This window comes from Pteronotus mesoamericanus, unplaced genomic scaffold, assembly GCF_021234165.1.
Source record: "Pteronotus mesoamericanus isolate MK-2021 breed Mesoamerican mustached bat unplaced genomic scaffold, CSHL_Meso_final contig_130, whole genome shotgun sequence".
NCBI classification, from domain to species: Eukaryota; Metazoa; Chordata; class Mammalia; order Chiroptera; family Mormoopidae; genus Pteronotus; species Pteronotus mesoamericanus.
The window spans coordinates 13,072,307-13,096,792 of record NW_026555060.1 but is presented as its reverse complement, the minus strand read 5'-3'; the positions used below and the strand labels follow the sequence as shown (position 1 = coordinate 13,096,792).

General features: G+C 36.2%; 1 protein-coding gene across 3 annotated transcripts in view; it reads left to right on the top strand.

The window, feature by feature from the left end:
* Positions 1 to 24,486, top strand: part of MPP7 (MAGUK p55 scaffold protein 7) — a 247,737-nt gene that overhangs the window by 84,384 nt on the left and 138,867 nt on the right. For 2 of the 3 annotated variants that reach the window (XM_054592278.1, XM_054592262.1), the window contains exon 3: positions 3,938 to 4,056. In XM_054592278.1, the coding sequence (XP_054448253.1) occupies positions 3,938 to 4,056 (119 nt within the window). The remainder of the gene's footprint in view (positions 1 to 3,937; positions 4,057 to 24,486) is intronic. The other variant, XM_054592269.1, reaches the window with a different exon arrangement.

The following is a 24,486-nucleotide window of genomic DNA, read 5'->3' as shown; positions in this document are numbered from 1 at the left end:
CTGCAAAACCTCTCCCTTTCTAACATTGTCAGAATTTCCCTCTGTGGTAGATTAAGGCCGTTAGTGCCAAAGTGTTATTTTTTTCATCTTGAAAAAACTTCTTTACCCTTGTTCCCTTACAAACATCAGTTCTTGTTAGTAAGAAATTGTAAGGGTTGCCTATGTTTGTAAGAGTTGTCTGTGGTTGCTATTTCCAGCATGTCTCTTTATCCTTCTGGTGCTCCTCACCCAGCCTTCTTTGCCCACCACAGTGATAAAATTAGTGACCTTCACATTGCTCAATCCAGTGGGTGACTCTCAGCCCTTGGCCCTCCTGCCCTGTCAGTGGCGGTTGACACAGGGGGATGTTCATTCTTCCTTGCCCTACTTGGTTTCCAGGACATCACACTCCTGGTGCCCTGCCTCTCTGCGTGATTGTCAGCCACTCTTGTCCTCCAGGGCTCAGTCTTTGGTGCGTCTTCTGTGTCTGTACCTATGCCCTCTGGGAACCCACACAGACTCACCACGGGTGCCTACCATCCAAAAGTCAGTGACTCCTACAGATATGTCCTCAGGCCAGGCCACCCTTTTGAGCTCCTGATTCTCTGAATCTCAAGAACTAAAAACACTTGATTTTCACAGTGTTCTTCAGTATTAGAGCTCTAGGAACTAAATATAGGAGTACATTAAAACACATGTTATGCCATAGACCTAGTTTTAGGCATGGGCTGAGACGGTTTCTAGGGCCTATATGATTGATTTGAGTGGAAGTGAATGGTTGTGTTGCTTGCATTGAGACAGTATACGTGCTAGTAGCTCTTTTAACCATCTCCTTAATTTCTGATGGGCCCTGTCCTAGCTTTTCTGGCTTTGGTCTCTGGTTACCAGATGTGGGAGCTAAAGAGAAGTGACTGCTGTTGTCACTGCAGTATCAAATTAGGGTGGCATATCAATTAGGATTGCATGAAACTAGTCAAAAACAGAAAAATCAGGTTTATGAGCTTCTTACAGAGAAATTATTTTTAACTTACACATAATGTGGCTTGTTCCCACAAAAAATTAAGCAGTAAAGTTAACACTTTGTATATGTAAAAGATTAGGGTGGTTTTGAGTATGGTATTGTGTCCAGTTGGAATGTATAGCTAAGCTGCTGTTTTTGCTTTGAACCATTGCATTGAAATGGGATTTTCATTCTAGAGGAGACATATTCAGGAAGGAGAGAATAACATTATTTTCTGTCAAATGCCTGCTCTTTGCCAGCCTCAGGGCTAAATGCTGTCCTGGGCAGTTTTCCATTGAATTCCTGCAACAACCATATTTGTCTCAATTTCTTCTCTTGTTTTGACTTTATTTTGAGATAACTATAGATTCACATGTTGTGAGAACTAATACAAACAAGTCCCCATGTACCCTTGAGTTGGTTTCCTCCAATGGTAACTCCTATAAATACAGTAGAGAATCGCAACTGCAAAATAGTCATCGGTACGATTTCACCAGTGTTACTGGGTTGGCCAAAAGGTTCCTTTTGTTTTCTCCCTATGACGGCTCTAGTAGTGCTTAGTTGTCTTTGACTTCATTCAAAACAGTTTTGTTAGATTGTATTGTGACAGCTGTCATATCAGCGTGCATTCAAAACACACTTATCAAAATTGGTGAATTTCTGTGCAGCTACTTTAATATTGAAGATAGAAGAAAATACATGACATTTTTGGCATATTATGCTTTATTATCTCCAGAAAGGCAAAAATGCAAGTGAAATACAAAAAAGGCTCATGCAATATATGGAGAAGGTACTGGGACTGATTGAAAGTGTAAAAGTGGTTTGTGAAGCTTCTTGGTACTACTTACATTTTGGCCAAATAATTCTTTGCTGTGGGACTGTCTTATGCATTGGAGGATGTTTATCAGCACCACTGGCCTATGCCCACTAGAAGCCAATAGTGGGAGAGATAGCTGACATACTCAAAATATCCAAATCAATAAAGTTATTGATGAAAAAGAAAAATTTGTTTTATTGAAAAAAAACACATGGACTTTTTGGCCAACCCAATGCATGCACTCATGTGGGCGCGCGCGTGTATGTGTGTGTGTGTGTGTGTGTATTTCTGTGTGATTTTACCACAAGTGTAGGTTACCACTTCTTTTTCAAATTCTAAGGGAAACAACTTCAGATAAGTTATATAGAATGCCTAAAGTGTAGACCTGAGGTCTGTTTGATCCAAACTTTTGCTTTTTCAGTAATAGTAATGATGAATAACAATAGTAATCAGTTGTAACATGGCTGAACCTGAGTTACAAATGAAAGAAATTGAATACTTACCATGTGCCAGGGATTGTTCTAATGTATTAACTCATTTAATTCCCCAACAGCTATACCTTAGAAATTATTTCACAGTTGAATTAGGAGCCTTAGTAAAACTCATCACATTACCAAGAGATAAGTAATTATTTTTACTACTCCGGAAATCAATAATAAAGTAGTGACATTCTACCTTCTTTTTTAATATAATTTCATATTTTGAACCTTTGACCATAACCACTGATTTTTGCATTGGTGATTTCTTGAAATGCGTGGGTATGTTATATGTGCCCGTATATATAAATGAAGTGAGACCTGGATGTATTGAGTTGTGTTGAGGTACCTTAAAAGTATTTACTAAATTGCAAATAAGAGCTGGTTTAGGAAGGAGGCCAGAGTCTTAAGGGAATAAATATAAACCACTAAGAATACCTAAGGATATAGTTTTTTTCTAGGGAATTTTAGATCTTTTTGGCCAAAAACAGCGCTAGGAATGTTTGAATTTAGTCTCTCAGGTTACATATCTAACTTTCAAAGTGGGCCTTAATGCATTTGGTTGTGCATTATCACTGATTATCAGAATACTTAATGCTTTAGGAAGATAATGGATAAACTGATCAGCAGCAGTCCATAATTAACTCTATGATCTTTGCTGTTGAATATCTTGTAAAGCTGTCTCTGTGATTTGAACAGCAGCACTTATTCAGACCAGAAATAACAACAGTCCCGTGTGTTGTAGATCCCAGGAGGTCTTGGTGTTTTTGTAGACAGCAGACAGAAATAAAAGGAATTTTGTCCTTTTTACCTCATCTAATCCCACTGGAAAATGAAACATGTGCTGTGAGTTGATACTGACTTCTGCCAGGTCACCTCCCTGAAGAGTCCTGGGCAAGCACCGTTGCAGCATTGCTTGGACAGGAGTCTGACAGCCCCGGAGCGAGATGGATGGTTGTGCAGTGCGCTACCGTGGAACACTGCGCTACTGTCTTCTCCTAGGAAGCTGCCCGAGGGAAGCGCCCTGGCTACCCGCATGTGTTACCTTAACTCTTTCAGAGCGTGTCAGAGCCCCCCATGCTAGAGTCGCATTTAAACTAAGCTCTATGTAATTGTTGTTTTTTTAAAAAATGAGAGACTGCAATAATGCAACACAAAGCATGGTTTATTCTGTCTTACTTTGTAGAACTCGATTTTGGACATTAGATAATGCAGAGTCTTTTGAAGCTATATAAGGAACGATTTGGAAACCACAGAACCTTTTTAGTGGACCACTCTGTCAACTTTCTACTCCTCTAAGGAAGTTTTTCCTATTCATGACTCATTTCACTCTTTGGCTAACATTGAGGGAATGTAATAACAATTAAGGAAAGGAATGTATGCCTTTTCTTCTTTTATTGAAAGCTCGTACACATTTTCTGTCTCAGGTTATGTAAACTTGGAGGGCTGTAGAATGTTGACAACTGCAAAAGTTAAAAACTAGCCTGTTAATACATACTTATTTGGAACTGAAAAATCAAAAAGCTTCCTTTGCCTCTTTGGAGAATGGTCCAGAATACAAATCCAGTAAAGAAGACATGTTCCAGCCGTCACTTACACACACCTTAAGTGAAATGAATGAGATCACTCTAAGATTACACTTTGTGTTTTATTTTCATTTTATAGGTCTGTATGAGCTGTTGGCTGCTCTGCCAGCCCAGCTGCAGCCACACGTGGATAGCCAGGAAGACCTAGCCTTCCTCTGGGATATGTTTGCTGAAAAAAGCCTGCATTCACTGGTAAAGGTAAACCATGCTGATGTCAGATTCTCTTTGCGGAAAAACATATGGAAAAATATTTTGAGCGCCATCTAGTAAACCAGAGATCAATTTGTTGCTCTCTGAAAACAAAACAGCCTTGTTCCATTTCACTGACGGGCGTGGAAGTTGTTAAAGATTCTACCAAAAATACATAGATGATTTCACTTAACGGTGGTGATTTGGCTGTGCATACTAATGCAGCAAACATGTGGTTACCCTTGTTTAGAAAAAGAATATGAAATAGTAGCAGGAAGGTTTAGACTCCTTATGGTCAACATTCATGAGCTGGAATTTAACTTAAGTAAATAAATGTTCATAGCAAAAATTAGAAGGGATATATTTTCTGAGGTTAAGGATGGCAGCAGTTCAGTAGCCACATTAATTTAAAATAATTTCCTTTAACAAAGTCAACTGAAATTCTAGCAAGCTATTTCTTTTCTTGGCATGATGCCATTGAAGTGGTATTTTGTATATAAATACACTGTAGCTAAATGCGAATGAAAACAGTGTTTTGAGACAGTTTTAGTAAAGCATCATGTCATGAAAATGATCAGTCACCAGAATTCAGATCTTACCACACAGCAATGCTGGGAGTGATCAGAATTCTTAAAATAGTAAAATGAGAACAAGAAACTTACTGGAAAATATGCCACTCTTGCCTCTGGAAATATGAATTGCAGTTTCTCTCATTTAACTCGAACTGAAAGAAATTTAGTCTTACTTGAGTCTGTGGGAGCTAGAAACTTACGATGCCTCCACAATATCCGGACCTGTATTTAATTCCACTGAATCTGTTACAGTTGTCTGTCCTGATAAGAAGCTTTTAATTGATGTGGAGTATGTGAGAATGAGCAGCTAGCTTCTGAGCTGCATTTGCTTCACAGGACAGGAGAATTATTACATTTTTTTTTCTTGTTAAATTTGTTAAAGCTTGTGTGCCTCAAGCAATGACAACTCTCAAGAAGTAACAGTGTTGATATGTGACATTATTTCTAGCACTACCCTTACAGAGTAGAATGCTTTATTTGTTTATTTAGTTTTTAAGTACTTGCCAAGGTATTGTTTTGTCATGCATAATTTTAGGGAGTTTAGTTGGTCTCTTGGGATGTGTTAGAAATAGTCTTCGAATTATAGTAGATGACTTGTTGAGGCAAAGATGAAAATATTCCTTTGTTGAATGTGTGGAAGTTGGATGGGTATGACTTTGTTTTAATTGACTTGATCTTTTGATAGAAGGAATAAAATATATTTCAAATATCATTATCAGCCCTTAATCATTAAATAATCATGCCCCCAAACAGTGGATGCACATGTGTTTATATATTTATAATGTGGTTGGTATGTCAGTGTCCTTATCTATGAAATAGAAATTATAATATCTGTAGACAAGGTTGTTTGTGAGTTTCAAGTAAAATAGTTAAAGTTTTAGTTCTTTGATAGTTATATAGGTTCAGCAAATAGAAGCAGGCATTAAGTATTAAGGAAAATTAAAATTTAAGTATCATAGCAAGTGAAAGATGAAAACAAGTGACAGAGATGGTTGTTATGTCTATTAAAAAATTAAAATAATGTGTAAAAAAGATTCTTAGTTACGCTGGCTGTTGCGTTTAAAGCATAGGTTTTTAAAGTGTTTGTCAAGAAGTGGTTAGGAAGCATACTCTAGAGTATTGATACCTGGTTTTATAAAAATAGAGAGACAAATAAATTGATGTTGCCAGTATTTAAATAGCATGGTAATGTGTACTATTCCAGATGTTTTTCAGTAATTGCTTTCAAATGTATTTTTAAAATTACTTTTCTGTGTGCCTTTTGTACATTCTTAGTTCCGAGTAGTTTCCCCCACATCTACCTTTTATCACGTTCAGACCTCAGAGTGTCCTTCGACTCTGACCCATTCTATTAGTTTTCAAGGACGTACAGCTTAAAATGCATTCAAGAGTTAGCCTCATGAGATTGTAGTTCAAGCAGCTGGAACAAACTGCTTAACTCAATTCTAGGTGCCTCTCTTGGAGGATGGAGGAGAGATCTTCAAATTTTGTATGTAAATCTTGGTAGAGGAAAAAGGAATTTGTTTGAAAAGATTTGTTTTAGTGTGAATCAAATTGTACTTGGATGTTAATGTTCTTTTGCCTGCAGTTGAAGCCATTGGTATGTGATTAAGAACGGGCCAAAAAAAAAAAAAAAGATAAACTATGGACTTTAGGTAATTATGATGTGTCAGTGTAGGTTCATTCTTGATGACAGATGACCATTCTCATGAATGGTATTGATAATAGAAGAGGGTATTATGTGCGGGGGCAGGGAGTATATGAAAAATATCTGTACCTCTCTATGCCTTGCTCTCAATTTTGTTGTGAATCAAAAGTGTTCAAAAAAAAGTAAAGTCTCAAAAAAGAAAGGTGCTATGAAGATTTTTCAATTAAAAAAAAAGAACTGGCTCAACACATAAAGTGATTTAATTCTACCACAAAATTTCATAGTGGTCATTTTATGTAAAAAAAAAAAAGTAGTTTTTAAATCACCACAGTTTTAAATACATATACCTTTATGGTCTAATGCAGAACATACTGAAGAAGAGGCAGTTTTGACATTCCAGTCTGGGGCAGGTATGGCATGCCACTTTGGATATTGAGCCACATTCAGTCAGGAGTACCTGTAGGTCATGAGCTTGTAACTGCAAAGGAAATATGGTGATCCTATAAGGTATTAGCTGTGGGGTTTTTTTGTTTTTTTTTTTTAGAAGAAAAATTTCTAAATAGAAAACTTGAATAATAGGAATGTGGGCAAAATAAAAGGACCCATGGACAAAACCAAAATGGAGTAGGATTGAAGCTGGGAGGTGAGGGTGGGTAGGGCAGTGGAAAGTGGTGCAGGAAAAAAAGAAAAAGAAAAAACTGTGAGCGTGATATATTTTTTCAAGAAGATTTTATTTATTTATTTTTAGAGAGAGGGGAAGGGAAGGAGAAAGAGAGGGAGAGAAACATCAATATGTAGTTGGCTTTCATGCACGCCCCCTGCTAGGGACCTGGCCTGCAATCCAGGCATGTGCCCTGACTGGAAATTGAACTGGTGACCATTTGGCACTCAGTCCACTGAACCACAGCAGCCTGGGTGTGAGCATGGTATTTTTGAAGTGTCAAAAGAAAGCTGGTACTGATAGAAGCCTCAGGAAATATACTTGTATATAAGAATGGAAGTATATAGAAGTTATGGCAAGACAAGGATGTTAATATTCGCATGATCCAGTGAATGTGATAGATGATTAATAAGCTTTGAGCCACTTTGTTGATGGTTTCCTTCGCTTTGCAGAGTTTTCGTGTTTGCTGTAGTCCCATTTGTTAATTTTTGCATTAGTTACCCTTGCCCTTGGAGTCAGGTCCAACAAATCAGTACCATGTTAAGGAGCTTACCACCTATGTTTTCTTCTATGAGTTTTATAGTGTCAGGTCTTACATTGAAGTCTTTAATCCATTTTGAAGTAATTTTTGCCTGTGGTTTAAGATATTGGCCCAGTGTTGTTATTTTGCCTGTGGCTGTCCTGTTTTCCCATCACCACTTGTTGAAGAGACTGTCCTTTTCCCATGGAATATTTTTGCCTCCTTTGCCATTAATTAATTGGCTATATATGTATGGGTTTGTTTCTGGGCTCCCTATTCTGTTTCATTGATCTATGTGTCTGTCTTTAAGGCAGTAACAATGTTTTGATTTTTATAGTTAGAAGTCAGGGAGTGTGATGTCTCTAGCTTTTTTCTTTTCTTTTTTTTTAAAAGATTATATTTATTTATTTTTAGAGAAGGGCAGGGAGGGAGAAGGAGAGGGAGAGAAACGTTAATGTGTGGTTGCCTCTTAGATGCCCCTTACTGGGGGGCCTGGCCTGCAGCCCATGCATGTGCCCTACACTGGGAATTGAACTGACGACCATTTGGTTTGCAGGCTGACATCTAATCCACTGAGCCACACCAGCCAGGGCTGTTTTTTTTTTTTTTCCTCCCCAAGATTACTTTGGCTATTCAGGATCTTTTAAGGTTCAATACAAATTTTAGGATTGTTTTTTCTATTTGTGAAAAATACCATTAGAATTTTGATAGGAATTGGGTTGAATCTGTAGATTATTTTGAGTAATATGGGTATTTTAACAATATTAATTCTTCTAATCCAGAAGCACAGAATATCTTCCATTTATTTGTGTTGTCTTCATTATCTTCAGTGTCTTATAGTTTTCAGCTTACAGGCGTTTTACCTCTTTAGTTATCTCTCACTCTTTTTGGTGTAATTATAAATGGTGTAATCTTAATTTCTCTTCCCTATAGTTTGTTGTTAGAATATAAAACTTCAACAGATTTTTTGTATTGATTTTGTATCCTGCAACTTTACTGAATTTATTAGTTCTAACAGTTTTCTTTTTTTGGTGGAGTCTTTAGGGTTTTCTGTATACAAAATCATGTCATTTGCAAATAGTGACATTTTTACTTCTTCCTTTCCCATTTGGATGCCTTTTATTCCTTTTTCCTGTCTAAATGCTCTCATTAGGACAGACCTACCCTTTTAAATAGTTGCATATGTGTATGACAGCAGGAAAAAACAAAAGTACTTCTCTGAGTTTTGTCCTTTTTGTGATTTTGAAATACTTCAACAAATCACGAATTGACATTTTCAAGAAAATTTCCCTGATACAATTGAATTACTGTGTGTATTTTTGTGATTTCAGTCTTAAAGGAGTAAAAATAATACTCAGCTAGACTCTTAAAACATTTAATTACATAGTTTTAACTTTTGATGATTGAGTCATTAACATTTAGATGGTAACATTCTTTGATAATAGCTTTATTGAGATATAAATCATGTACCATACAATTTACCTATTTAAAGCATACAATTCAATGGTTTTTAGTTATTCACAAAGTTGTGCAACTATTACCACAATCATTTTAGGGTAGTTTCATCACCTCAAAGAGAAGCCACACACCGTATAGCTACTGTCCCCCAACCCCTGCATTCTGCCCCCATTTCAACCCTAGCCCTAAGCAACCACTGTTAATTTGTGTATGTTTTCCCATTCTGGACATTTCACGTAAGTGGAGTTATAAAATGTGTTTTTTGGTCTTTTTTTAGTGACTGGCTTCTGTCCCTTAGCTTAATGTTTTTAGGATTTATATACCTCATAAAATATATCAGTACTGCATACTTTTCTTATGGCCAAATAGTTTTTTAGTGTATGGATGTATCACATTGTTTATCCTTTTTTCTGCTGATGGACATTTAAGTTGTGTCCACTTATTGGCTATTATGAATAATGTTGCTAAGAATATTCAGGTACAAGTTTTTGTGTGGACATGTTTTCAATTCGTGGGTATATACCTAGGAATGGAATTGCTGGGTATATACATATATAAACATAGAGTTGTCAAAATGGCAACTCTATGTTTAATATTTTTAAGAACTGCCAGACTGTTTTCCAAAGTGGCTACACCATTCGATATTCCCATCAGCAGTGTATGAGGCTTCTGATTTCTTTATATTCTCACCAGCACCTGTTTTTATCTGACTTCTTGATTTTAACGATCAAGATGGATGTGATATGATACCTTACTGTGGTTATTAATTAGCATTATCCTGATGACTAATGATATTAAACATCTTTTCATGTGTTTATTGGCTGCTTTTATATTTCTTGTTCGGAGAAATGTCTATTTAGATTCTTTGACCTTTTCCTCATTGAATTGTTTTAAATTAATAGACTTTATTCTTCACAACAATTTTAGATTTATAGAAAAATTGAGCAGGTGGTACAGATAGTTTTTATGTACCTGCTCCCCAATTTCTCTTCTTTTTAACCTCTTGCATCACTGTGGTACATTTATTCCAATTAATGAACCAGTATTGATACATTATTATTAAACAAAGTCCATAGTTTCCATTAGGGTTTACCATTTGTGTTGTACAGTTCTGTGGGTTTTGACCAATGCATAATGTCACATATCCACCATTGCAGTGTCATAAAGAACAGTTGAGTAGTTTGACCACTCTCATATCCCCTGTGCTTCACCTATACCCTTACCTTGGCAACCACTACTTCTTTCACTGTCTCTACAGTTTTGTTTTGTTCTAAAATGTCATATAGTTAGAATCATACAGACTGTAGCCTTTTTATACTGGTTTCTTTGACTTAGAAGACTCGCTGCATTTACTGCATTTAAGGTTTTTTCAAATCTTCTGGTTAATATCTCATTTCTTTATATCACTGAGTAGTATTACATCATACATGTTATATATACCACAGTTTGTTTCTCCATTTACCTATTGAAAAGAATCTTAGTTACTTCTAGTTTTTTGCAACTACAAATGAAGCTTCTATAAACATTTGTGTGCAGGTTTCTATGTGGGCATAAGTTTTCAAGTCCTTTGTAATTGGGTAAATACTTAGCAGCACAATTCCTGGATCATATGGCAAGACTGTGTTTAGCTTTCTGAGAAACTGCAATTCCTGGAATAAATCCTACTTGATCATGGTGTATGATCTTTTTGATGCATTGCTGTATTCGGTTTGCTAATAATTTTTGAGGATTTTAGTGTCTATGTTCATCAGGGATATTGGCCTATAATTTTCTTTCTTGTAGTGTCTTTATCTGGTTTTGGAATTAGGATTATGCTTGCCTCATAAAATGACTTTGGGAGGCTTCCTTCCTCTGGAAATAGTTTGAGAAGGAGAGGTGTTAGTTCTTCTCAGAATGTTTGGTAAAGTCCTCCTGTGAAGCAGTCTGGTCCAGGGCTTTTGTTTATTGGGAATTTTTTGATTACTGCTTCAATTTCACTAGGTGTGATCTGTCTATCTGTCTGATTTAGTTTTGGAAGATTGTAAGTTTCTAGGAATTTATCCATTTTATCCAGGTAGTCCAGATTTCAGTGGCATATTTCACAGAACTAGAACAAATATTTCAAAAATTTAAATGGAACCGCAAAAGGCTCTGCATAGCAACAGCAGGGAATTCTGAGAAAGAAGAGCAATGTTGGAGGAATCATGCTACCTAATGTGAAACTATACTATAAGGCCATAGTAATCAAAACAGCATGGTACTGGCATAACAAGAGACAGAGCTCAATGGAACAGAATAGAGAGCTCAGAAATAAACCCACACCTTTATAGCCAATTAATATTCAATGGAGGAAGCAAGCACATGCAATGGGCTAAAGACAGCCTATTCAATAAATGGTGTTGGGAAAATTGGACAGATATGTGCATAAAAATGAAACTAGATCACCTTCTTACACTACACACAAGAATAAATACAAAACAGATCAAAGACTTAAAGGTTAGACCAGAAACCATAAAAATTGTAGAAGGAAACATAGACAGAAAAATCTTGGACATTGCTTGTAGCAATATTTTATTGTATATTCCTCCCCAGGCAAGGGAAACAAAAGAAAAAAAATAAACAAATGGGATTACATCAAACTAAAAAGTTTTTGCACAGCAAAGGAAATCATCAACAAAATAAAAAGACAACTCATGGAATGGGAGAACATATTTGCCAATACATCTGGTAAGGGGTTAATATCCAAAACTTATAAAGAACTTACAAAGCTCAACACCAAGAAAACAAACATCCCAATTAAAAAATGGGCAAAGGACCCATATAGACACTCTCCAAAGAGGGCATACAGATGGCCAATATACATATGAAAAGATGCTCAATGTTGCTAATCATCAGAGAAATGCCAATTAAAACCACAACGAGATATCTTACACCTGTCAGAAATGCTATCATCGATAAATCAATAGACAAGTGCTGGCGAGGATGTAGTGAAAGGGGAATGCTTTTGCACTGTTGGTGGGAATGCAGACTGGTGCAGCCACTGTGGAAAGCAGTATGGTGACATCTCAAAAAATTAAAAATGGACCTGCATTTTGACATAGTGGTCCCTCTTCTGGGAATATATCCAAAGGAACCCAAAACACTAATTTGAAAAAAAAACATAAGCACCCCATGTGCATTGCAGCATTAGTTACAATGGCCATGATATGGAAGCAGCATTAAGTGTCCATCAGTAGATGAGTGGATAAAACAACTTTGGGACATTTACACAATGGAATACTCCTCGTCCATAAAAAAGAAAATTGTACCCTTTGCAAGAGTATGGATGGACCTGGAAAACATATGCTAAGTGAAATAGGCCAGTCAAAGAAAGGCAAATACCATATGATTTCACCCATACGTAGAATCTAATGAACAAGCTGAACTAACAGGGAACATAGAGACACGCATGGGTAGAGAGCAGGATGACAGCTGGAGGTGGGGGAGCTTTGGGGGTGGAGGGACTGAGCAAAAGGGGAAAAAGACTCACGGACATGGACAACAGTGTGGGGATTGCTCGGGGGAGAAGAGTACAAGGGGGCTAAATGGTAATGGAAAAAATCCCGTAAAGGTTAAATAAAAAAATAAAATTTGCAAATCCGCGCATGTAAAAAACAAAAATAGAAAACAAACCAACAACAACAAAGTGGCTGTATTGTTTCCCATTGCCAGCGACTCAGAGTTATTGTTGCTGTACATTTTTGTCCGCATTTGGTACAGTCAGTTTTTTGCATTTTAGCCATTCTAATAGGTGTGTAATGGTAACTCATGACCGTTTTCACTTTCAACTCTCTTTTGGCATGTGATATTAAGCCTCTTTTCATGTGGTTGTCATCTGTATATCTTCTTTGTTGAAGTGCCTATTCTGAATCTTTTGCCCATTTTTTAATTTATTTTTTTCTCCCTTATTGTTGAGTTTTAACAATTCTTTATCTTTTTGGATAAAATTCTTTGATCAAATATGTGTTTTGTAAATATTTTATCCTAGTTTGTGGTTTGTATTTTACTTTTCTTAATGGTGTATTTCAGAGGGCAGAAATTTTTTTTCCTTTTCTTTCTTTCTCTTTCTTTCTTTCTTTCTTTCTTTCTTTCTTTCTTTCTTTCTTTCTTTCTTTCTTTCTTTCTTTTTAAATACATTTGTCTCTGCCTCCCCCCCACCAATTTCCCTTGCCCCCTCCCTCCTTCCCTCCCCCAGCTCTTCCCCTTTGGTTTTGTCCATGAGTCCTTGCTATATGTTCCTTGACTTTCCCCTTCCCTTCCCTTTCCCTGCCCGCCCCTCCCTCCTTCCCTCTTGTCTCTGTTGATTTCTTTTCCTTTCAGTGTTGCTGGTCATATTTTCCTTGCATCTTTGTATTGTTGGTTAGGTTCCGCTTATAGGTGAGATCATATGGTATTTGTCTTTCGCCCCCTGGCTTATTTTGCTTAGCATAATGCTCTCCAGTTCCATCCATGCTGTCGCGAAGTTTAGTAGTTCCTTTTTCCTTTCTGCTGCGTAGTATTCCATTGTGTATATGTACCATAAGTTTTTGTTCCAATCATCTACTGATGGACACTTAGGTTGCTTCCAACCCTTGACTATTGTAAATTGTGCTGCTATGAACATTGGGGTGCATAGGTTCTTTTGTATTGGCGTTTTGGTGTTCTTAGGGTATATTCCCAGCAGGGGAATCACTGGATCAAAAGGCAGTTCCATTTTCAACTTTTTGAGGAAACTCCACACCGCCTTCCACAGTTGCTGTACCAGTGTGCATTCCCAGCAACAGTGTACTAGGGTTCCCTTTTGTCCACAGCCTCGCCAGCACCTGTTGTTTGTGGATCTGTTTATGATGGCCATTCTGACCGGTGTGAGGTGGTACCTCATGGTGGTTTTGATCTGCATTTCTCTGATAGCTAGTGATGCTGAGCATCCTTTCAAATGAGAGGGCAGAAATTTTTAATGTCAATAAAGTCCAACTTATTAATTTTTTTCATAGATTGTGCTTTCGGTAATGTGTCTAAAAACTCATTACCTTACACAAAGTCACCTAGATTTTTCTCCTGTTACCTTCTAGATGCTTTATAGTTTTGCATTGACATTTAGTTCTGTGAAAGATCCAAGTTCTGTGTTTTAAGTCAAACTTTGCTTATGAATATCTGGATGTCCCAGTATCAGTTGTTGAAAAGACCAATTGTTCTGCACTGAAATGCCTTTTCTCCTCTGTCAAATATTAGGTGGTTTTATTTGTGTAGGTCTATTTTTAAGCTATTATATCTGATTGATCGATTTGTCTCTTCCTTCACCAGTGCTATGCTGTCTTTATAACTGTAGCTTTATAGTGAATCATGAAGTTGGTGTCAGTTCTCCAGCTTTGTTCCTCTCAGTATTGTCTCAGTTATTATCTGTCTCTTGTTTTTTATAGAAACTTTAGAATCATTTTGTTATATCTACAAAATAACTTGCTGGAATTTTGATTGGGAGTGTGTTTAATTTATAGATTGAGTTGGGAAAAATTTTTATCTGAACAATATTATATATTCCTGTCCATGAACATGGAATATCTCTTTGTTTATTGAGACCTTGTTTGATTTCCTTCATCAGAGTTTTGTTGTTTTTTTATTTAAATCCTGTGTATATTTTGTTAGATATATACAAATAATGTTTTGGTGCTAATGTAAATAGTATTTTGTTTTTAATTTCAAATTCCAATTATTTATTGCTGGTATTTTTGCATATTAAGTTTGTATCCTCTGTCCCTGTTATAACCACTTATTAGTTCCCAGAGTTTTGTTGTTGCTGTTGATTTTTTGAATTTTCTACATGGATACACATCTATGAACAAAGCCAGCTTTATTTATTTCTTCCTGATTTGTATAGCTTTTGTTTCTTTCTCTTACAGCATTATCTAGGACTTCCAGTATAGTTTTGATTATGAGTGATGTGCTGTCACTCATATTGAAGGGCACATTCTCGTCTTCTTACTCAGGGGAAAAGAATCTAGTTTTTTGCCATTAAATATGATGTTAGCTGTAATTATTTTATACATTTTCTTTATCAAGTTGAGGAAGTTCTTTCTATTCCCAGTTTATTGAGAGATTTTTATCATGAATAGGTGTTGGATTTTTTTTCAGATGATTGATATGACCATATGATTTTTCTTCTTTATCCTACTGATGTGGTATATTACATTAGTGCTTCTGAATATTGAACCAGTCTTTGTGCTCTTAGAATAAATCCTACTTGGTTTTGGTATATAATTCATTGTTCAATTTGATTTGCTAATGTTTCGTTGAGGAATTTTGCATCCGTGTTCGTAAGACATATTAGTATGGCGTTTCCTTTTTTATAAATGTTTATATGGTTTTGGTATTAGGGTAATGCTGGCCTCATAGAATGAGTCTGCTTTATGTCTTCTGTAAGAGAGTGTAGAAAATTGATATAATTTTAAAATTTACCAGTGAAACCATCTGGGTTTCTGAAAACCCAGAAATTTAGAAAAGAGAGTGTTTTCTGTTTTGGAAGGTAACTAATGTTGAGTCAATTACTTTAATAGATATAGACCTATTCAGATCACCTATTCTCCTTACATGAGAGTTTTTGTCACTAGTATCTTTGAAGGAATTGATGCATGTCATGTAAATTATCAAATTTGAAGGCATACAGTTGTTTATAATAGTCTCTTACTACCTTTTTAATGTTCATGGGATCAATAGTGAAGACTCCTTTTTCATTTTTGGTAGTAGTAGTTTGTGTCTTCTCTCATTTTTTTTCTTGGCTAGCCTGGCTGTAGATTTCTCAGTTTTATTAATTTTTCAAAGAACTAGCTTTTGGTTCTGTTGATTTTTCTCTATTGTTTTCTTACTTGAATTTTATTGATTTCTGCTCAAATTTTCTTTTGTCCTTCTTGCTCTGCTTTCTTTGTTTTCATAAGTTAGAGGCTTAGATTATTGATATTAGTTCTTTCTCTTTTTCTTATATATACCTTCAGTGCTACAAGTTTCTTTCTTATGACTACTTTCACAGCATCCAATAAATTTTTCATTTTCATTTAGTCCAAAATATTTAAAAGGTTTCTCTTGAGACTTCTTTGACCCAGATGTTATTTAGAATTGTTTAATTTTTAAATATATGGAGATTTCCCTGCTGTCTTCTTATTGGTATCTAGCTTAATTCCATGTGGTCTGAGAGTACATGCTGCATGATTTCCATTTGATTTGTTAAGGAATATTTTAGGGGCCTGGATGTGGTCTGCCTTGTTCTATGTGAGCTTGAGAAGAATGTATATTCTGCTGCTGTAAGATGAAGTATTAGATCTAGTTGGTTGATAGTGTTTGGTTCAACTATCTTTACTGATTTTCTATCTGCTGGATCTGTCAATTATTTATAGAGTATAATAGTGGATTTATCCATTTATCCTTGCAGTTTAATCAGTTTTGCCACTTGTATTTTCCTGCTCTTGGTAGGCACATACACATTAAGGATTGTTATACCTACTTGGAAAATTGACTCCTTTTTCATTATGTAATGCCCTCCTTTATCCCTGAAAATTATTATTCTTATGTCATGTGTTTTCTCTAAAGTTGATATTGATACTGCAGCTTTCTTTTGGTTAGTGTTAGCATAGTTTATATCTTTCTCCATTCCTTTATTTTTAATCTGTTTATGTCTTTACATTGAAAGTAGGTTTCTTGTAGACAGTGATGGCTGACATCAAGGCCTGATACAATGGTCGACTTGCTCCCTACTCTAGCCCCAAACAATCAGTAGAGCCCATGACCCCAACTCCTTTAGCCAACATGATTAATGATTTTTACCCTGTATAACCCATTTTCTGGCAGCCTGCAAGGAGCCAGGCCTTTCAGCACTTGCTTACCTGTGACTCTGGGCTTGGCACCATTCCCTCAAGTAACTGTTACTCTTTTGGCGGCAAACTCCTCTTCACATTTGATCGGGCTTTGATGCGTGCTGGCAAACATACCCTTTTTAGTCCGTAACAGAATGTGCCCAGGGGCAGAGGGGTTTAGTGGGGGAATCTCTCCTCTAAGATCTCCTGAATTAGGGTGGTGCTTACCCTGTGACTTCTTTCTCTTTACATGTTGGAGCTTAAAGTGGAAGTCTTCTTTCACCCACTTTTTAATTTGGTTGTTTGTCCTGTTATTACCAATATGTGAGAGTTCTTTCTGTATTTTGGATACCAGTACCTTATCAGATACATGATTTCCAAACATTTTCTCCCATACTATCGGTTACCTTTTCACTTTTTTTTAGTAGTAGGACTTTATTTCTGAATTGAAAACTTCGCAAATTAAATTACCCTAGCACCCCGTATTTGCTTAAATGTTTTGGTTCATTTCACTCAAAGAAAACATTGAAGCTTTATCAGAGGCCCATATTCCTCAGTAGAAGACATCATGGTATGTTATGATTAATGTTCTTTCTTTTCTTCTACAAAAAGACATGCTCTTTAATTTGTTTACCAATCCACAGTATATCACAATAGTACATATAACAAAGTTTGGATAACACCTAGAAGTGCCATGATAATCTCTTAGTTGACTAACCCATTTCCTTAATAAATATGAACATTTTTTTTGAAGTAAAACAAACTCCTAGTTTGATTTATCTGTAATTTAAAATAAATCCCTACTGCTTACTATCAAGGAGTAATTATATTTGTATGGGAAATATACAGTTTTTCTTTTTAAATAAGCCCTGAAATTTTGTTTTTAATGAAACATATGAAGTTATGAGCAGATTAGTTGACTAGTAGAAGCAAAGTATGAGTTGGGGTTTATTTTAAATCTTCATATGAATACAAATTCTAAAGTTTTTAATACTTGCAAATTTAGGTAGAATTTTAAAATGAAAATCTCCTTAGCCTTGAGTCTAAAGAAGGCTTGAGCAGATGCTTGTAAAGCAATCTATGAACAAGAACACACTTAAAAAAGTTTACATGTACCAAGTTGGAAACTTCAGAAAATGAAAAACCTGTTTGAAGGTAATGCTTGGGCTGAATTTTTCATAATTTTAATTTTCTTAATAATTGACACCATGAGATTTGCTTGGGAAGTAGTTACTTCTAGGATAATTGATACAGTCAAGTTTTTTAAAAGAGAATTTTCTCAGGCAGTGGTTTTATAAACTATTTTCTGTACAGGCATTTTCAGTTCCTCCCTTTTTTTAATCTAGAAGCAATGAAAAGTATCATACTGGGGGCGGGGAGAAGGTGATATTTACATAGTAGTAAATCAGATCAAGGCTGAGCAGTATTTGTGCTGTTTTGGGAGGGGAGAGGTGGTGTTAGGTTCAGAGAGTAAACCCAGTGGGGAGGTAATGTTACTTGTCTGTGCAATACCATTTGGGTTGGGTGGGAGGAAGAGGAAAGACAGCCAGACATTGTGAATGATCCATGGCCACCTGGTCTGAAAGAGAGAAGAATTAATTGGGTATCAGCAGCTGGGAACACTCCTTGGCCAATCAAAGGTAATTGTTCAGCCAGCTCTGTTGGAGGAGCCAGACCAAGTTATTTCTTACGTTATAGTGTGCATTTTTTCAGGCCCAGAAACATGTGAAGTCTGCTGAAGATACGAATTCCTGAAACCCTGAGTAAATTGTTACCTTTGTAATTCATACTCTCAAAACAGTGGCCATATGTAGCTCTTGGTCAAGATTTGCTGAGGGGATGAGAGAATAGGAGCCATGTTTGTGAGTACTTGCTGGGGCCGTGCCCTACCGCTGTGGTCTGTGTTTAATAGAATGGAATGTTGTCTTTTGAAAGTTATTGTGAGATTTAGATGATGACTCAAATATGCTTAGCTTCAGAACAGTCATCTTACATTTGCATTTGTTCATAATTTAACAATCTATTTACAGAAACAAATGTGGGGAGGTTCCAACCTAGAAACACTTGACTTGAGAACAGTTCATTTATTAGAATGGGTGGAGCCAGGAAGTGTGTGACCCTCTCACTTCTCTTGTGGAGGTGATTCCTGTTATTCTGCAATTCCAGGGATTAGGAATGCAGTAGGAGAATATTCAGGTTCTCCAGATATTATTCTTAACAGTGGGGTTGCTGGGGCACAGCTATGTGCATCTCTCACATTAGTAGACTTTGCCAAATCATTTTACAGGTGATAGTACAGTAGGGGAGTGATTGGCTTAGTGAATTCTGTATTTGCAGCCCTAGTACCGTGGATCATCTCCCTCTATCACTCCAGTCTCTGGACTGTGCAGTTTCTGGCGCCCTCAATTTGTGGCCAGGGCAGGTGGTGGTTCATGTCCTGTTTCCAGGAAGGTGATGGGCCAAGAACGTGGTCCTGACATTCTGAATTGGATCTCAAAGTACATATACCACAGATAATTGTGGAAGCATTGAAAGAAAATAAATCTTTAGTATTTGTTCTCTTCTCAAGTAAAATGATTTTAAAACATCCCAATTCTTGTTCTCTTGTTTGAGGGCCATATTTGTTTTATTACAGTTACTTTTTAACTGTATAATTGAACTGTAATAATTTCAGCACATGCAAGTTAAGCACTAATTTATAATGTGTACAATACAGGAAAATACAGTATGTGTTGGGTGGGAGCCAGCATGAAAATGACTGATTCTTAGGCAACGGCACGAAGAAGAACCCGGATGGAGAGAGCGACTCGTGTCTCTGGGACATGGTGGAATGTGATGCGGCAGTGTCGTGTGGAGGCCAGGTCCACACTCCTCCGGGCTGGTTCAGAGGGTGTGTGTGCACACTAACTGTCAGGAAAAAACTCCAGGTTGAGGTGGAATTTCATAGAATAGATTTAAACACGCTTTTTTGGGCTTACTTGGAGCCCTTGCCCATTTTAAACAGTATTTCTAGAGTGTGTGTTCCAGAATCTAAAATAAGTTAGAATTACAAGTAAAATCTGTTTGATTGGGGAAGAGTAACTGGATAATATTCCCAGAAGTTTAGTTTGGTATTTAGGTACTCGGCTAATAATTACTAAATGAATGGAAAAGTGAGTCCGCTCTGTGACTGCAGAGATAAAGGACATTTCCAGAGGGAGGGCTCTTGTAACTTCTAGGATGACTTTCATTATTCATTCAGATCCAGTTGGAACCTTCTGCTGCCTCTCCTTATCATTTCATTCTCATTGTATTTGTTTACCTCTCGTGGTACCTTAATGATGGACAGTTGGGTGTATTGATCCACACACTCTACCTTTTGTCAACAGGTATCTATGGTGCTAGCTCAGAGCTGAGACTGTAGAGCTCGCTACTCTGCTTGGACCCAAAGTCTGACTGTGCAAAGAATATTGGGCCAATAGTAGGAATAGTATCTTACTACTGTACTGCACAGTGCCTCATTTTCCTTATAAAATGGGGCAATACTAGTATTTCATATATAGTATATATACACACTATAACATACTATATATAGTATATATATTTTATATATAGTGTATATAGAATATAGTATATATATAAAATGGAGACAATAGCAGTACCTACCTTGTATGCTTTAAAAGAGGAGTAAGTGAATTAGTATATGAAAATGCTTTAAGGAGTCATTGCTTTACATGTTAAGTCATCTTTATTATTATTACTCTTACCATTCTCAATTTCTTTTTTGTTATCTGTGTTTGATGCCATGTCCCAGGGTTCACACCATTCTTTTCAATATCCCTATGGCTATATTGCTGTTGTTTTTTTTTTTCCAGGATGATATTTTCTTGCCTTAAAAAACTCTTGTTCTTGCCTTTTTATTTCTTTGCCCTCACTCTGTAAAACTGCAATGAAAATGAATATAGTCTATGATCTGAAAGTCTCTGAAGAAGTTCTTGAGTTGGCTAAATGTGTTTTCTAACTTTTCCTTTACTTTACAAATGTTATAGAATATTTTGGGCATTAAAAAGGCATAACAATATACTGAACACCTGTATATTCATCACACAACTTCAGAAAGAATATACTACAGATTAAGTTAAAGCTTGAATGTCCTTTCTTCTCATTTTTTGCCCTCACCTGCCAGAGATCACCTATATCTTGAGCTTGTATTTCTTAAAAAAAAAAAAAATCCTTTTGTATGTTTGTAAACTTTTTATACTTAGAATCACACTGAGCACATTCATCTTTCTGCCACTTACTTTTTTGCTTAACCTTTTGTGTATTTTGAGATGCATTTATGGTATTACAAATAGTTCTTATTCATTGATTGTCATTGCAGTATGACATTATGTGACTAGAACACAAATTATTTTTTCTCCTGTTGACAGATATTTACATTGAAAGGTGTCCTGTGGGTACAACATTCCTTCATCTGCAAACCGCCTTCATTTCCATGCCACTATTTGGAAACAATGCGATAAATGGCTTTTGTGTAGATTCCCTTTGTACATGTATGTGATTGTCTCTCTAAGTATTAAATCCAGACGTGGGGTTGCTGAGCTGCAGAGATGTACATCTCACACTTTTTTAAGTCTTGTCTCTTCCAAGATTGTACCATATGTCATTCCTACCAATGGAGCGAGAGTTTCAGTTGCTTCATGTCCATGTCAGGACTTGGAATTGTTCGAGGTTAATTTTTGCCAACAGTATTGATTTGATTTATTTTAATTTATATTTATTTGAATATTGAATATATATTTATGGGGTGTTTCAGTTTCTCTTTAATGCCTTTCTGTGTCCTTTGCCTGTCTTTTCTCTTTGGCTGCCTTTTTCTGGTTGATTTGTAGGAATTGTTTTATATATTCTCATACTAGGTCTTTGTTATATGCATTGTAAATATCTCCTGGTCTGTACTCAGTCTACTCTTTCTAGTAATTTATTGTGTTAAAGCACGCATACACACAGAGTCTGTGTCTTAAATGCAGGAAATGCCAGCATTTTTAGAGACCCACTGCCCAGTACAATATTCTTAGCTCAGTAGGTCTTAGGGAGAGCATGTATTAGAGTCTGAGGGGTGTGGCCCCAAGCCAAGAGTGAGGTCTGGTGTGTTTTTATACGCTGGCTCTAGAGGGGTCCTCTGGGACTGTGTGTACTGATATAATGCTCTCATTTGGTTCTAAGCATCTATATAACATTTTTAGCACTTAAAGTATTAATTACGGGTATAGTTGTTCTGCATTACCTAGAAGGGTAGTTGGTGTTCAAGGGATTAAAGGAGACAGAAACATCTTCTTTTCCAGGTTCTGTGTTTGCCTAGTTTGTTTTCCGTTAATTTCACAAATACTTGAGTGCTTATATCCCATTGGATTTGCCTATTGAAATATTATGGTTATTCATAAATGATGATATAATTTGTTTTTAAATTGCTTTCAATGAACTCAAGTTGATGCATAAGTTGCATCATCTTTATTATGTATAGGTGACAATTAATAAAGATTTTTTTTTGAGAGAGAGATGACGGTGGGGCGGGAGGGGAGGGGGAGAGAACATTGAAGTGAGAGAGAAACATGGATCAGCTTCCCCTACGTCCCCCTCCCCCACACCCCGCACCCTGAGTGGGGATTGAAGCTGCAACCTTTTGGTGTATGGGGCAAAGCTCCCACAACCTGAGCCACTGGGCCAGGGCTTAATAAAGGTTATTTATCCACTTTTCTTTTTTAAAGTGAAAGCTATTGTTCATATTTTTATGTGTCATAAATAGTAGGAATAAGGGCTGCTTTTGGTGGTCATGATTTGGAAAAAATGTGGTATCAATGGAAAAAACTGAATTAGATTGGTTTTATAATTCCATTTTCATGTGTACTATTTAGAAAAGACTTTGACATTTTCAAATTAAGTACTTCAAGAAGTTCTAAAATGTCATTTAAACTACTGTAGTTCTGTGAACCAAGACATTCCTGCAAGTTTGTTATAAAAACCTAAAATTGTATATAAGTAAAATTAATTAAGTTTAAATGATTCACTCTGAACAAAGTGTGTATTGTTCTATCTGTGCTGCCATCTATCCTGTGGTAATGCTATAAAGGCACATGTAAGGTTACGTAATGTTATGGTTAGTCATGGTTATTTACCTTAAGGTGGTTATGGCCACGTGACTGAATCAGTAAAGTGTAAGCGGAAGTGATGTGTGTCACTGCAAGGCAGCCAGGACACCGTTAGCCTCATCCCCTGGCCACCCCCAACCCCCATTGGTGATGGTGATGTTCCAGATGGTGGAAGCTCTCTCCACCTGGGTCCGGGCCTGAGAAGGTGTGGAGCAGAGTTCCCAGAGGACATGCAGGGGCCACGGAGTGGGGAAAAAATAAACCTTCATTGTTATAAGCCACTAAGATTTGGGGGACTTTTATTACCAAATGGTTGCTTTTTAAAAAAGTGTAACCTGCTTAATCCTAATAAGCACCTTTACAATGTTATATTTCAAATCTATTTTCATAGTCTTTAGTGATACAGAAGTTAAATGCAATTATTAGCATTCCTTGAAGTTTGCTTTTTAAGTGGTTGCTATTTGGTTGCTATTGATCTGACCATTGCACTGAAAAAAGGTAATATTTATTGTGAAAACTTGGTTATTTTTATATTTTCTTCTTGATAGACATGCACCTTCATTCTAAGTTCTGTGGAAAGAATGGGTGACATTTATTGTAAAGTTTTACTATTTCATGTGATTTTTCCAGTGTAATATAATAGCTGGACAGTGTTGCCATTCTGGATCATACCTCCTCTACCTTCACGTTTTCCCTCTTCACTGACAAAGTAGAAGACAACTATGTATTATTTTTATATTCCTTTTTTTTACTAAATTTTATAAGGTTACTTTGGCCTAACAAACAAGGGCTTTCTACATTAAAGTATAACACACAAGCACGTACACACATACTGCTATCTCCTGAGAAAGAGCTTTCCTAATTTAAGAAAAGTGGTCTTTAACATATCAAACTGTATATTTTATATGCAGTTAGTGTTTTCATTGTAACTTCTCTCATGCACTTTGGGAGTATAGCAGCTTGTAATTGCTTTTTTCTCTCATTTTCATTTCTCTGTTTAGTTTCATTAAAAGCTCAAATGGTCTTAACTGCCAACTCTAAAAATTTTTTTGTTTATACATTTTATTTAAATTCGTATGTTACAAATTATACAGATGATAAAATTTGATTTCATTACTTGACAAGATTGATGTACATCTTGGTTTTTAATTTGAATAAATATTTTCTAGTTCACCATTGTGGTGCCTAGTAGTTAGATAATTGCCTTGTTACTGTTTAATGTTCTGTCCTTCCACTAGGTGGTGCTCATTCCTTTATGAAATCTGAGAATTAGTTCAAGAATCTTGTCAGTTATGTCACCAATGGGTGAAAAATAAAGAAAAGCAGTCAGGCCAAACTAGTATGAAAAACTCATGAAATTCCCTTATGCCATATAAAGAGCCAAATAACTTTGTGGTAGAGGCATTTATGATTAATAATGTATTATGTTTCCAAGGAATCAGTGTTTTTATTATATGGCCCATTTGTATAAAAAGTACGTAAATGCTTATTGTACATTATATTAGGTGATGGGGATACGGTGGACAACAACAGGCATGGTGGTCTTTAGCCACATGACTCTTGAACAATACTCTAATAATCACTTAAATAGGTGTAAAATTATAACTGAGGTACAGA